Below are 15,257 nucleotides of genomic sequence, written 5' to 3'. Positions count from 1 at the left end.
GAAACATGGTTTGGAGTTCCTTACTTTGCTGTTCTGAGGTTTTGGTTTGTGAGTGGACAGCAGGAGGGCCTGTTTTTCCCCTCCCTGCTCCTCCAGCAGAGGGGGGGGGGGGATAGCAGTGCTGGAGAAACAAATGATGGGTGCTCGGGGAAAGTGAATAAGGAGGTTGGGGACAAGGAAAGAGTCCAGCAAGGGCTGGCATGGAGTGCTTTGCCTGCAGATAGCTATATTAGGGAATCAGCAGAGGGGTTGAAGATGGAATCCGTTCCCCCATCTGTAGAGATGGAGCAAAAGGTGCAATATGCAATGCTGCTGCAGTGTAAGAAGAGAGAAAATTTAGGGGGTGCACTGGTGGGCCACTTCACTGGAGGAAGACCTAGCCTTCTGCATGCAAAGAAATGCTTTTGAAGCAATGAAGCCATCTGCTAATGTTTCTAATTTCTATCAACTTGATAAAGAGTGAGTTACTTATCTTTGATTCAGCTTTGAAGCAGATCGTAAAAGGGTATTAGGAGAAGGACCACGTTTTTGCAAAAGAAGCCATCCATTGTAATTTGTAAGATCTTGAAGCCCAGAGGAGGTGTTGGAGCATATTGAGTTGTCCTCAGTGCTAGTTTGGATCTCATTCCCCAATCTCCCATCCCATCAGTGGTCTGCGCCTAGGTTGAGTACCATAGCCAGTGTTGTTGGTAAGCCTTTAATGACAGATAGAATGAATAAATCCATTAAAAGGATGTTATATGCTCGATTGTGCGTAGAAGTGGAAACTCAAAAAAAGTTGCTGACATCAATTCAGTCTTTGGCGAACTAGGGGTTCTATTTTATCAAAGGGTTCAATATGAATGGAGACATCCATGTTGCACTCTGTGCCATGTGTTGGGGCATTCCACTACTAAATGTCTAACAAGTGGGAGAGGAACAGCTGAGGAACTTGGCAGTCAGAGTAACGGTCACCGAAATACCACCAATGGTACCTAGAAATTAAGGGAGGAAACAGGGGAGAGGCAGTGTGAGGAGTCAATGGAGGTGATGTGACAGCATCACACTTAGGTTTGACCAATAAAGGGAGTATACTGCACAGGAAAAGGGGAAGATCCAATCGAAGCAGAACTCCTTTGCAGTCCTTATGGGAGGCAGGAGGAGTTAGTAGAGAAGGGGGAAATTATGGAGAAGAACTCGAATTCCACAATTTGGGTTGCCCAGTCTACAGATGGACATAGGAGATCTATTACCAAGGAGAGAGGGAGATCGTTGGTAATTCAAAATGCTTTCTCCCCCCCCCCCCCCAGAAGTAGGGATGTGGTCCAAGGATTTTTTTTTTTTTTTTTTTTTTGGGGGGGGGCAGCACTGAATGAAGAATCTCAGAAATTACTAACTTGCCACTAGGGGAGAGGGGGAGGACTCTATTTTTGTGGCACATTTAGGCTATGTTGTTAACATGGACGGGACCTCTTGGGTTAAGAAGAATGCTACTGTAGAAATTGAGTCAGCAAAGGACTCTCTGGAGGGGAGAGAGTTTAGTGGGAGAAAGAGAAGGAATAATGGAATTGAGATGAATCACAAGTGGATAAGGATTTTTCTTGCGCAAGCTAATTTAGGGGTTGTATCAAAAGATGGATTTGACGTGACTGATTCTAGATAGCTGCTGCATTTCAAAGAGGGTGACTTAACTCAGGACTCTGATGTGGATGACTCACGTCAGGAAGGGCCAGCTAGAAACCCTAAGCTCTGTTGTGGTCGGTCCATTCCAACAGCTGGATGGCAGAGGAATCGTGTCTATGATGAATCCACATGGCACCAGGGGGGGAAAAGGAGTGTGACTTATTTCAAAAAAAGAGGCCTCAAGGTGACCCTGATTTAGGTGGACATCATGAAGGGGGAAAAGGTTTTTTTGCACCAGATTTCCACGTGGGAAATTCTTTTGCCTTAGCTGAGTTAGCTTCTACTAGATTCAAGCCCTTATTTGCACAGCCAAATAAGGATAAAACAGCAGTATCAAAAGGTACAAAAAAGGAAAATGCCCAGTGTTTGAGAAAGAAGAAAGGAATGGATATGCATGAACCATGAGACCTAATCCCTCCTGTCAAAATATGGAGGGAGAATGAACCACAAGGATTGAATGCCAAACCTTTTAAATGAGTTGTCTATGCTGACACATGAGGGGTCTAAATGCCCCTGAGAAACAATCTACATTAAGTGAATGCTGATTGAGAAGAAGATTAAGCTGGCTGGCCTCATAGGAACAAAAATAAAAGTTGAAAGTGCAGTAGAAGCATTTCAGAGAAATAAGCCAGGATGGAAGTTTATCTACAATGGGACTTACGAAGTGCCAACTCAAATCTGTGTAGGATGGAACAGGTGACTTGAACATGGAAGAAATGCACAAAAGTTCAGAGGTTATCCATTTAAGGGTGAGAGAGGTGGGACTTTAATTGGTTTTGTTTGCTCTATAATCTATGCAGAAAATTCCATGGAGGGAACACAAAGGTTGTGAATGGAAGTGCAATGAGTGGCGAGATCTACCAAAGAAGCTTGGGCAATAATGGGAGATTTCAATGTTGTTCGGCACCATAGTGAGAAAAGAGGGGGCTGATTTTGTCCAGCCAGCTGCTGCAGAAGAGTTCAATCATTGTACTTTGATGCAGGATTATAAAACTTGAAATGAAGAGGGGAATTATTCACTTGGTCTAATAACCAGAGGGGAGGTGGTAAGGTATTCTCTAAGCTGGATAGGATCCTAGTGAATGATGAATGGCAGGCTAAACTTAGGGTGTCTGGGCTGAGTTTCTAGAACCTGGGTTATTTGATGATTTTGATCATATCCGATTGTTTTGAAGACCTTGGTAGATTACAACTCAGGCCCTAAACCATTTAAATTTTCCAAGCTTGAACAGCCAAGGCTGGATATCCAGAAGTGGTTGAAAGACGGTGGGTAAACTGATTGATAATAGACTGAATCTTCTACTGGGGCTTGCTGCCCAGTTGTGAAATGCGATAGTAGAACAACAATGAACTTGGTGATGTTTATCAAGCAGTTAAGGAAGCAAAAAAAGGAGCTGAAGCATATTCAAGCTTAAGTAGTACTTTTGTTGATGACATCCTCTTAAGTAGCAAAAGAGAAGCAAAAAGCATGAAGTGGCCAGCACTGCATATGAGAGGAAAAATTCCTTAGGGAAAAATCTAGAGTGTGGTGGGTTACAACTTGGAGATGGAAATAATGCTTTCTTCCACAAGTCAGTTAATAGTAGACAGAATAGAAACCACATGCTGGATATAATAATTTGCAAGGTGCTACTATCGAGGATCCAAAGGAAAAAAAGGGAGGCCATCGAGTATTTCTCTAAGATTTGTGGAAGTTGGAACAGTGGAAGAGGATGCAAGGAGTTGCCCACGATATGTCCCACATAACGGGGGAGGGGTTTGTTGGTGGAACAACAGATATGGTTGGAATAAGCTATTTCAAAGGAGATAAAATGAAATGAAAGACTCCAAATCTCCTGGCCCTGATAGATTTGGTGGATATATAAAAGATTATCACAAAGATCCTCACTGATGGGATGAAACGGGTGGTTGGTGACCTTGTAACTAAGAACTAGTCTGCATTCATCAAAGGGAGGTAAAAGTAGATAATATTCTAGTGTGCAATGATATTATGAGAGAGATGGAACAGAAGACAGCTTCCTCCTCAGCTGTGTTGAAGGAAGATTTGCACAAGGTTTATGTTTCACTAAGCAGGAAGTTTCTGTTAGAAGTAATGCAGAGGATGCAATTCTCTAATAAGTTTTGTGGGATGGGTGAAAGCATGCATTAATTCTCTATCCTAATAAATGATAGCTTGGAAGGTTATGTTGCAGAAGGTAAAGGGATTAGACAGGGGGATCAACTCTCACCATATCCACTTACTTCGGCGATGGAGGCCTTCTCAGGGAAAATGAGACGTTTGGAGGTGGATGGCCAAATAAAGTTGCTGCTCAAATGCAAAATCAGCAAGTATATAATATTTGGCGTATGCACATGACTTGATCTTTGTGGAGGCGACTTACAATTCAATCATGGCTAGTATAGGGGTCTAAGATGAGTTTGCTTCCTACTCTGTGTTGCATCTCAATAGGGCTAAGTCCATTTTAGAGGACCCCCGAATAGCAAACTGCAACTTTTGGAATTAACAGGTCTGTAAGGAATATTGGTGTCTTTGTTTTTAGATAAATTATCAAGAGGAGATTGTGGAGCTATCCTAGACAATGTGAGAAGGCTACTTGAAGGGTGGAAAGCCAGGATCCTCTCATACACTGGGAGGTTGCAGCTGCTATCCTCAATGCTCCTGCTCCAATGGTGCTACATTTATTAGTCCGGAATTTTTTGATTGCCAGGAAATGTAATTAAGAAGCAGGTATCTTCTCAAACTCCCCATGGAAGGGACCCTCTCTGGAAAGGAAGATGCATTTTCTATTATAGGATGTCGGGTGAAAGTCAAAGTAGGGAAGCTTAGGATTCTATACATAGAAGACTTCAACACGGCAGGCATCCTAAGGCAGTTATGGTGGATTGCATCAAGACAGAGCATTTGGGTCCATTGAGTGTACAGTAGATATCTTAAACAAGATTCCATATGGTCAGTCAAACCAATTTTTGACTGCTCTTGTGTTTAGAGAAAGATTTTGTAGTACAGGAATAAGGCAAAACCTCTAAAACAGCATGTAATTGGCAATGGAAAGCATACTAATATGTGGCTATATAATTGGAACACTAAAGGTGCTTTGTTTAGAAGATGGGAACATAATCAGGCTGGATGTGAGGACTCAGCGTGGGGAGATGGGGAACAAATTTCTCATTAGTGGAAGATGGAGAAGCTGCACAAGGAGATAAGCAGATCTCATGACTGTATGGAGAGACCTGCCACTTCTAGAGACGGTTGATCATACTAAGGCAGACATGGTGGTTTGAAGAGAGACTTCCACAAGAATGTTCACCTGCCGATAATTTGATTGGTGGAAGGTGGTGCAGTTTGCAGACAAGATTCCTACACACTCATTTACAGCTTGGAGATGTCACAGTCACAGAGACGCCTTTCCAACTGAAGATAATTTGATGAAAAGAATATAATGATGCAACCAAAGTGCTACTTATTGCTGCGAGGGATTGAAAGTAAAAAACCATTTCTTTCATTGTAATTTTAGTTCCTTGGTATGGAGAGGTATATTTAAAATGTTGACACATGAAAAGAGGGCAATGACAAGGAAAACTGAAGTTGTGGTTTGGGTGAGGAACCATGTTGAGGCAAAGGAGAGAATAGAAGTAATCGCAAAATTGGCACTTTGTGTGCATCTTTAGACACAGAAATTATCAGATCCTCAAAGATCAAATCAGAACACGAGCAGTTAATAGCAGCCATAGTGGATGATGTGCAGGTGAAATGTGCTAATCTATAACAGCCCAAGCTGTTTATACAGCAGAGAAGTGGAATCAAGTAGCTTGGTAAAATAGGATTCCCAAGGCCTACTCCCAGTTTAGACCACCTATAAATATGATCTCTTTGCACTGTGATGGAGCATTAATGAATTCAAGAGCTACATATTGAGGGGTACTAAGGAATAATTCAGGCAAACCAATCATGACATATGCTGGTTGAGGAGAATAGCTTTCGGTCTTGGCAATGGAGTTAAAAGTCATACTTTGAGAGATCTAATTTTTTATTGAGAAGGGAATTTGAAGGTTTCCATCATCTGATTCCAAACTAGCAGTTGATACTCTAAATGGGACAATCTAAGGGCCTTCAAAGTGTCAAGCTACAAAAGGGAGGATACTGCATGCGACAGCTATCCTAAAAGAGGAGTTTAGGCATGTCTAAGGAGAACAGAACCAACCAGCAGATTACACGACAGCGGTTCAGCTGGGTCAGCAGCAGGTAGGGTGGTATCTTACACAGTTCCCTAAATAATTAAAAAGTATGTGAAAATAGATGTTCTATTACATATAATTGGGCTTTATTTTCCTATTAGGGACACTGGTTAGGACAGAAAGCCCTCCTTGTCTAGTTTCTCCTAACCCTGTTACTAAGGAGTTCTAGGAGAATGCCTTCTATGTACTTCCCCTCTGATTTTAAAAAAAAAAAAAGAAGGAACAGACACTTATCAAATAATAATAATATGGCAACTGCCTAGATGTCCCCTTGGATGACTATGCATCATTTTGTCGCCTTGTGGCATTTGTGATAGCACGTCTTATACTGTATTAGTTTTTTTACGCTAAGTGAATTTAATTTGAGTTATAGCTATTGCTTTGCTTTTTCTGCATATATCTATATTATATCCCATGCTTATTATATCATATTGCATTGATATCGTTTAGTTTTCAATAATATATTACACATACTGCAGACCCATGGTGCTCCTCCAAAGCCTCGAGTTGTCTGGTCTCCTTGACAACTATGATGATGTAATTTGAGCTATTTCACAGAAAGCAGGTTCTTCTTGAGGCAATGATAAGAAAATACTATGTTAAGGATAGTCACATGAATATGCAACTTAGAAAAAATGAAAAATCAACATGTGCATGCCTAATTTACCACAAGCTTCGTAAATCATATGGATGGAATAAACTCTAAAAGGATATTTCAATCAACAATATTCTGAAGAAATCACCTGCAATTTCAGCTTGAGCTCTCGGATGATGTTAAATAGTTCTCTGTACCCAGACCATACGTATTTTTGCGGGCTCCAGCCCTCAACGATACCCCACCAACAACATACAACTACACCATCCACATGTAATGACTTTAATTGCCTCAATTCCTGTCTAACACCTTCTGGATCCACCAACTGGCAGAAATTGTTGATAATACCATTCTGCAAAAATAGCAGTCAAGTTTTAAAGATACAATCAGAAAACCCAGAACTGGCAACTTGAGATATAGGCACTGAATTGCATAAATGAGAAGTGAGAAGACAGCATCCTACATATAACAAAGTACCACCAAGATCAGCCACTTACTGTGAGCATCACATAGACAGGAATATATGGAGTCCCAGTAAAATTGTTCTCATGTTCCTCTGCATGGATATCTCTTATGAGCTGACCAACCAATCACACAATCAAATGTCATTACAAAGTAATCTAACGATTGAATCATGTTCCATTTTTTCTCACCATGCCCCCAGATCATACATATTAGGAAGGCATCGTTCAGTAACAGTAAAAAGCATAGCTTGGGTATTTAGGAGGAGATTTATCATGGTGCATAATTCTATTGCCAAAATATACATCCACTTTTTTTTTAAGGAAAAATAATTCAAAGAAGTAGCCCTAGGGTTCCAAAAATGAAAAACCTTTTGGTGCAAGATCATTCAAGCACAAACCATTACCTCATCAGCCTCCAAACATTCTGCGGAGTTGATGGAATTGACAGTGGTATATTTATCTCTTTTTGTATCCCTCTCCGCAACAACAGAATCAAGGGATGCTGGTGATAAACTCTCATCGATTCTGAAAACAGATGGCTGGCAGTCTAATGATGCTTTAGTGGTGCAGTTTTTTAGAGGACTAGAGGATAGATGGCTTTCAACAGACCTTACAGGAAATGCTGCCTGCACACAGAAGATCAGTTACATTCCACATCATGATAAATTACAGATGAAAGGATTCAATAAGTAATTGTAATAGAGCTCATAAATGTAAGAACCTTAGCACTATCCACAGAACAAATGGGCTACAACTTTGTACACTTAAAACCACATACAAAAGTAAAATCCATACAGAATAAAGCAAGACCAATAAAGGTAATAATAGAGGGGAAAAAGGAGCCCATGCGGGGTGTTGTGCATTGGGGGATGGTGGAGGAAAATCTAAAAAAATCCAAAGCAAAATGATGGGGACCTGACACATCCACCCACCACCCGTTACTACCAGAGACAGAGGCAACAGAACCTTGGAGTTTCGTTTGGCGAGGCACATGGAGATGCCTACTAGAAAGGGTCATCTGGACCCTTAGGACCATGGTCCACACCACGTCTTTTTTTGGTTGCAATAGTATTAGTATTTATTGAATTATTTATTGTAAAAGTACTTTAGGGAATTTCTTTTCATATCTTGGGGGTTATGGGATTTTATTATGTTCAAGTTATTTTAGGCAAGTCTCTTTTTCTTGTTTCGTTTATTTCATTGGGGTTATTTTAGGAAACCTTTACCCTTTAATGTACTAACCACCACCAAGGCACGACAAATGAAGAGTTAGGGGGGAAAAAAGAAGCATCAATTGCAGCCCTCTTCTATCACTGGCAGAACTGCTTCTCCCTCTGGCTCACTGGTAAGTCCCCTTTTCCCCTCTCTTCTCCTTGCTTTGAAAGAAATTTCCTTCCCTCCCCCCTCTTCAGGCCGGCAGCACTATTTTTCTGGTTCTGCCTTCTTCTTCTCTCATCTCCTCTCCTAAATACCTAACAGCAGGGACCCTTTTTCTGTGGATAGTTTTTCTCCCTTCATCTATCTTCGCCTTCATTTTCCCTCTATCCTGTACGGAAGCTTCTTCCCTATCCCTGTTTTCCCATTTTCTTTTCATGCATGAAAGCCTTGCAGCCCCACCTTATACTTCCTGCTGATTCTTTCCCTTTCTGTTTTCTCTCCTCCCCCTCGATCCTGCTGTGTCTTCTTTTCCTCCCTCTTCTGCAGGCCTTTCTGTCAGCATATTTGCCCTACCATCTTCTTCAGTCTTTTTTGTCTCTTTCTTGGTAAAGAGTATCTTTTGTCTCTGTTGAGTTTGCAGCAGCCTTGGTGCACAAGTCGCACAAGTTTCTATGTTAGAGAAGTTTCTATTTTAGAGAAGCAGTCTTGTTGCACAAGTTTTGAAAAATCAGGGTTTCTATTTTGGTTACTTTCTATTTTGATTACTTCCTAATCTTCTTATTGATTGGCTGACAAGTAATCTTCATCGTATAGTTTTGTATTTAGTAGCTTTGGGAAGTTATATTCAATATGTAATTTTCCTTTTTGCTATAACTCAGCTTAGGAAACTTTCCTAAACTAAGACTTGATTTTGCATTATAAATAAAGTACCAAGGGAGAGCCAAATACACATACAAGCTAATTACAGGTAATGAAATTCTAACAGTCTTCTTCTCCCTCTTCTCTTCTTGTCCTCTTTCTTCTTCACTCTTCTTCTATTCTTCTTGTTCTTCTTTCTAAATTTCCTTTCAGTCCCCAAGCTAATTACAGGTAATGAAATTCAAACAGTCTCTAACCAAATTTTTTCTGCTAGGAAAGCTCTTCTAATACCCTACAGTAGGCTTGCTTCCTTCATCTTCTTCCTCTCTGTTTTCTATAGGGTATCACATCGCTGCTGTTTCAGACATTACATGTACCTTTATTTCTAGCAACCTCTCTTTGTAAACAACACAATTCAGATTTAATACAAAAATTATCATTGATTCAAGTGAGCAGTTGTTTGGTTTATTTCTACAGAGTTAAAAGACACAATGGAAACAGAAGGACCACAAAACGAAAGACATGTGTGCAAAAATACCACATTAAGTGGAGGAGAGAAGGACCACATTAAGTTCTTGGTTAAAAGACTAAAAACATAAGGACCATACTAAGTTCTTTCTTGTGGAAATGAACAGTTAAAATTTAACCCCCAAAAAAAAGAACACAATGCACAAGTTCAGAAGACGTGTGTGCAGATGCACGCAGTAAAAGAGGGGGTTTCTTCCAATTTTTTACGAAAGAATTACACAGAAATACAGTATAAAAAGCTAACCTGATCAAATGTTGGTTTGGAATCTCATATAGGTATAGCAAATCCATACATTGGCTGAAGGAAAAACAATCGGAAAAAAGAAGTGTAGCTTACAGCAATATTAACAGTAAGAAGTTCACCTTGTCAATGTTAATAAGAAGTCAAAAAACAAACAAAATCCCGATTCCCTTAGCACCAACACAAGGGAAGTCAGGAATTTCCTGATTCCAGGGCAATAACTTCCACAATGGCGTAATATCAGCAACATTTTTTAATGGGAGAACACTAAATCCTATCAAAAAGTCATTCGAAGTAACCAAATTCCACGACGAACATAAAGTACTATTAAATTAGCTTGAAAAAAATAAACTTTTTCCTCAATTCAATCATCGACCCAGCCAGAAACTAAACAGAAAACAAGGATATACAAAAATATAACGAACCAATTGAGAAGGAGGGGGAGATTGACGATATGTGGTGCCGTCAGGCTCCACAGTCCAACCAGCCTCGCGAGCAAGTGAAGCAAGGACATCGTTCATGTCGGCACGAGCAGGGAGGGTAAAGTTGCCAAATTGACGGAGACCCGGCGAGCATGCGACTGGTGATGGCACGCCGGTGACGCTCACGAAGCTTTGTGCGTTCTTTTTCCTTTTCTCTCTCTTTCTTACCTTTTCCAGCAGAAGAGACGCCGACGCCTGCCGCGGCAGCGGCTGTGGCGGCGAAACCACGGGGTCTGCGTTGGGGTTGTGGTGGCTGAAGCTGTTGAGAGAAATGGTCGGAGCTGTGGTCACTAAGTGGATCAAGATCGTGTTTTACGTTGTTGATGTTGTTCATCTCTAACAGTTAAGCTCGATTATTCTCGCCTGGTTCTTCTTCTTCTTCTTCCAATGTTGTTACTTCTACTTGTGTTTGTTCCCATTACTCTCTCCCTCTCACTCAGTGGACTGCTCAGGATGATCAACAATCATATAGTAGAAGGGGAAACGGAGGGGGAGGGGGGGGGAAAAAATAGAAGACATTTTTTCTGCCCCACCATTTTTTTTTTTTTTTTGGGTAAAAAATGCCACGAGTTACCACTAAAATTAATGTCATTCCAGTTACCCATTCTAGATTTTCAAATTATGGAAACAGTTTCATCTGATCTTTGCTAATTTTATACCCAAAAAAAAAAAAAAAAAGTTGACCACCTTCACCAATTTAAAACCAAACCCTTTTCTTCTTTGGTCATCATCAACTCAGTAACAACTAACAAGGACTTGAGGGGGCGCATAAGGGAGCTGGATTTTTATCACCTCCAATTCTGATACTCTCATGTTTCATTCAGTTGACCGTTAGATGATGAACACATGTCTTATTCTAATCTTATGGTTGAAAATTTTACCATCCTTAACCATTTCATCCCTAAAATATCTTTTCTCCTCTATGGGCTCTTTCTGCGTTTTCCCTCTTCTACTCCGGCAAGTGGCAATCCCTACCGACGTACACAGGGAGATGCCCTTGAGGAACCCCTATAACATGCAAGGGATGAAGGGTTTTGAAGGGTTTCATGCCTCCCAATGGAAAAACCTTTGTTAATAAAAAAGAAAATGAAACATTTTGCAAAGGTGATGCTTGAGTTATTCAATTAGGTTTTGGTGGTTGCATACAATCTAAGATTAGTAAGCTAATGTTTCTTGAATCTTGAAACTTTTATATCGACTCAAATCTATTATTTAACAAATAACAAAATATCTGGAGTCTTTGGATCTACACATCTTCAATTCAATTTCTCTTTCTCTCTAGTCATAATGGAAGGAGTTTAGGACAACCGGATTAAGCTCAATGTCGGTGGCAAATTGTTTGAGACAACGCTTTCAACAAGAGCAGGCGGCACTAACTCACTTCTCTCAGCCCTCACCGCACAGGACAACGATAGTGGCGACGACGATCCAATCTTCATAGACCGAGACCCGGAGATCTTCTTTGTCCTCCTATCCCTTCTCCGCTCCAATTGCCTCCCTGCCTTCGCCTCCTACTCCTTCTCCAAGCAAGAACTCATCGATGAAGCCATCTACTACAACATCGAATCACGCCTCAAGTACGCCATGACTCCGCCTCCCTTACTCGGCATCGACGCCTCTCTTGTTTCCACCATTTGCCTCGCAGCCGACAGCATCCCTTCCTCCTTCAAGGCCTCTGCCGGGGATGGCTCCATCTAGATCGCTCACGGCGATCATATCTCTGCCTATGACTGGAACCTCGCTCACTCTGCTACCCTACGAACTCATCTCGACAACATCACTTCCAGTGTATGTCAACAGGGGTTGCCGGAGTAGAAGAGGAAAAAGGTAGAAAGAACCCGAGAGGAGAGAGAGATATTTTGGGATGAAATGGTTAAGGATTGTAAAATTTTCAACCCTAGGATTAGAATAAGACAGATGTTCATCATCTAACGGTCAACTGGATGAAACATGAGGGTGTCAGAACTGTAGGTGATAAAAATCTGAAAGGGGAGGGACAAGGGGATGAAGGTGTTGAGGGATGGGATGAAGGTGTTGAGGGATGAAAATTTGAAATTGAAACCTTTTTAATCTTAGTGACTCTATATAGAAAACTACTACGACCACTTAACATTTAAAATGGGGTTTGATTCAAATTAAAGAAAAATATGAAAAAATGGAGCAGATGTAGAAGACGTCAACCTACCTCATTTCACATCATTTGCCATTTCAATTGACACTCAATAGGATGGTGTCGATAAACATTTTTGGGACTCAAAGGAGGAAAAATGCCATAAAATTGGGAAAAAGTAGACCTCGAATAGAAGAGTTTCAAACATAATTGTATACATTGTAGTATCAACACTAGAAAAGCTAGAAAAGCAAAAATAATGAGTTTGCCGAAGATTACAAGCTCTACACAAATTATTCATCTATTAGTAGGTTTGTAAATGGATAACCGAAATTCACTTCTGAATTTGTATCTGCATTCGTTTAATGGTATCCGAATCCGTCCAATTACTAATAGATTGCGGATATGGTATATCCCTTTGCTACCGATTATTATCCGTTCGATTAAATTACTTATTTGGATTTATTTTTCTTATTTTTATAATTTTTACTTGAAATATATGATTATTTTTCTAGATTTTCTACTAAAATAAGTACCAAAGTTGCTAAATTCTTAAATTTCAAACCCAGCCCTTCAGAAATAAAATGGTAAAAATGTCAAGAGTAGTTAAAAACTTATATTCAATTTACATTCATGTCCATTTAGAAGAATCTACTTAAGAAAATAAAAATCCGATTATCATCCGAATCCGACGGAATCCGTTTGAAATTCTATAGAATATTATCTGAATCTGTCCCAATATAATAGCATGCAACCAAGGTATTACCACTATCCGATCCAAATCGATCCATTTACAACCCTATCCCTATCTATTAGTAGCCTGCATGCTGAACCGAGAAAGGACTAGTTTTGCTTGTAATTATGCTGTTGTTGGTAGTACGTCTAATATCCAGGGTTGACTTACCCTGTTGTCCTTCCTTTCACCATATGGATACGTGCTTCCAAATGGAAATTCTGTAATTGTAAAAAAACTGGTTCCCATAGCATTGTTCCTGACCAATTTGTTGTTGTTGTTGTTTTGACTAGATCCCCAAGGCTCATTCTCTTTTCCAAGCAAGGCCAGAAACCAAAACATTCTGCATCAAAGAATTCCCTTTGCTATCATGTTCTTCAATCCACAGCTCTCCCAAAACCAATTTCCTCATTAACTTGACAAAAACCCATCTCAGCCACCTTTCCTGCAAGAGATAAAACAAAAGATTTTGGTATACACATAGGCTGGGTTGTTAACTGAGAGACAATATTTCATAAGTTGAGTATATCCCGTCCCATCCAATCTGAAGTAAATTAATCACAAGTAACATCCATAGCAGTTTTGGTTTCAAATGTCTAAACAGGCTCCTTAGGGAAATAATGAATCTTAACACTGACTTTTGAGTTTGTAGATTTAATGGAAGTGGAGAAATGTGTGCTCACCCCGTCACAGAAAATAAGACATAACAAATTAACCAGACAATGATAATTGTCTACAATTTTTTCTCTGGGTAATGATGTGTTAAGCTTACATTCACCATTTGTACTCTGTTTCCCTTCTTGATTAGCTTGCTTACATAAATGGTGAGAATAATCAAGGCCAGCCCCCCATCTCTACATAATCTTGGAAATGAACAGCTCCACAGACTTAAATTTCAAATCTTGTCCATTCTTATGAACACCCGTAAACATCTGAAGAAAAACTAAAAGCTTAGAGAGAAGAAAAAGTAAAAAGCTAGGATTTATTTTCCAAGTCATCTCGGGAATGTGTCCTATAAGAGACCTTATTTAATTTTGTTTCTCCATTACAAATTAGTCATCCTGGAAGTAGGGTCTTGAACAAATTCCATAAGGTTATGTGCATTCAAGGCTTTCTTATGCCTTATAGAATTGCTAATTGTCCTCAGTTTTCAGTTGCAGGTATTTCTGACGTTAAGCCACAAGAACTGAGTATACGCAGAAAATTTATATGCAAACACAAACGTGGTTTTAAGTGTTGTTATCATATCATCTGATCCAGCCATCCATATCAGGAATTCAGGATCAGCAGTGACCAATCCAGCAGATCTGAATCTCATTACTTGAACTATGAGCTTCTCAACCCTGTTCAGACAAAGACAGACTCTTCTAAGTTGCTGACAACCATTGTAACAATCAATACCTAACAGTCCCCCCCCCCCCCCCCCCTCTTTTTTTTTCTCCTCTCTTTTGAACACCAAAAAAAAAGTGCCATTAGAGGTAATCAACATCCAAGAATATTACATTTCACTAACCAAACTGAATTGTCCCTTCATTCACATACTGGAAATGGAGCAACACCAAGAATCACCTTTTGGCTTCCCAACAATATTATGAGATAACAAGATAGAGTAGAATGTACAACCTCCTACAAGAACTGATATCATTCATGATCTCATACTGTCTTAGCTGGTTATCCCATCTCCAAAACCTTTTATCAAAATCACATACTGTGAATTCGACCATCTAAGTCTTAACATATTACTTTACTTGTTCAAAGTTTCTTTTTTGGAGTGACAAGAATCAAGGAGTTGAACTGTGCCCTAATATACAGCATAACAAAAAGCGACAAGAACTGCACCCCCTAATATATAGCATATACCACAAAACTTCAGTTCTTGTTAAAGAAAATTCATAAATTCATAAGCACCCCCCCCCGGGTTAAGGTCACATCCCCCGCCACTCTCTCACACTTTGAACTTTTGAAGACCCTTAACCTTGCTCTCCCCACCCAATCCTTCCTCATTGGCTGCCACATCTTCGTTAACCCCAACTGCCTCCTTTGTTGGAATGGTTCAGAAGACCTTCAACACCTATTCTTCACTTGCACTTTTTCCCGCCCCCTTTGGGGAAAAGCACTAGCTTCCATTTGGCCTCGTTTGCAGCGCTCCTTTGGTTTTTCTCGATATTGGTCTCGGGTTTTGAGAAACTT

At 40.1% G+C, this 15,257-nt stretch overlaps 1 protein-coding gene across 1 annotated transcript in view; it reads right to left on the bottom strand.

The window, feature by feature from the left end:
• Positions 1-10,696, bottom strand: part of LOC148999619 (beta-amylase 8-like) — a 40,346-nt gene extending 29,650 nt beyond the window's left edge. The window contains 5 exon segments of the mRNA XM_089140867.1: positions 6,642-6,845; positions 6,991-7,071; positions 7,362-7,583; positions 10,168-10,308; positions 10,310-10,696. Of these exon segments, the coding sequence (XP_088996993.1) occupies positions 6,642-6,845; positions 6,991-7,071; positions 7,362-7,583; positions 10,168-10,308; positions 10,310-10,558 (897 nt within the window). The 5' untranslated portion in view covers positions 10,559-10,696.
• Between the last annotated feature and the right edge of the window lie 4,561 nt (positions 10,697-15,257).

Source organism: Hakea prostrata, chromosome 11, assembly GCF_041222555.1.
Source record: "Hakea prostrata isolate BN-2017 chromosome 11, UWA_Hpros_2, whole genome shotgun sequence".
Classification (NCBI taxonomy): domain Eukaryota; kingdom Viridiplantae; phylum Streptophyta; class Magnoliopsida; order Proteales; family Proteaceae; genus Hakea; species Hakea prostrata.
Note: the sequence above shows the minus strand (reverse complement) of the source record. Positions and strands in the feature narration are given on the sequence as shown.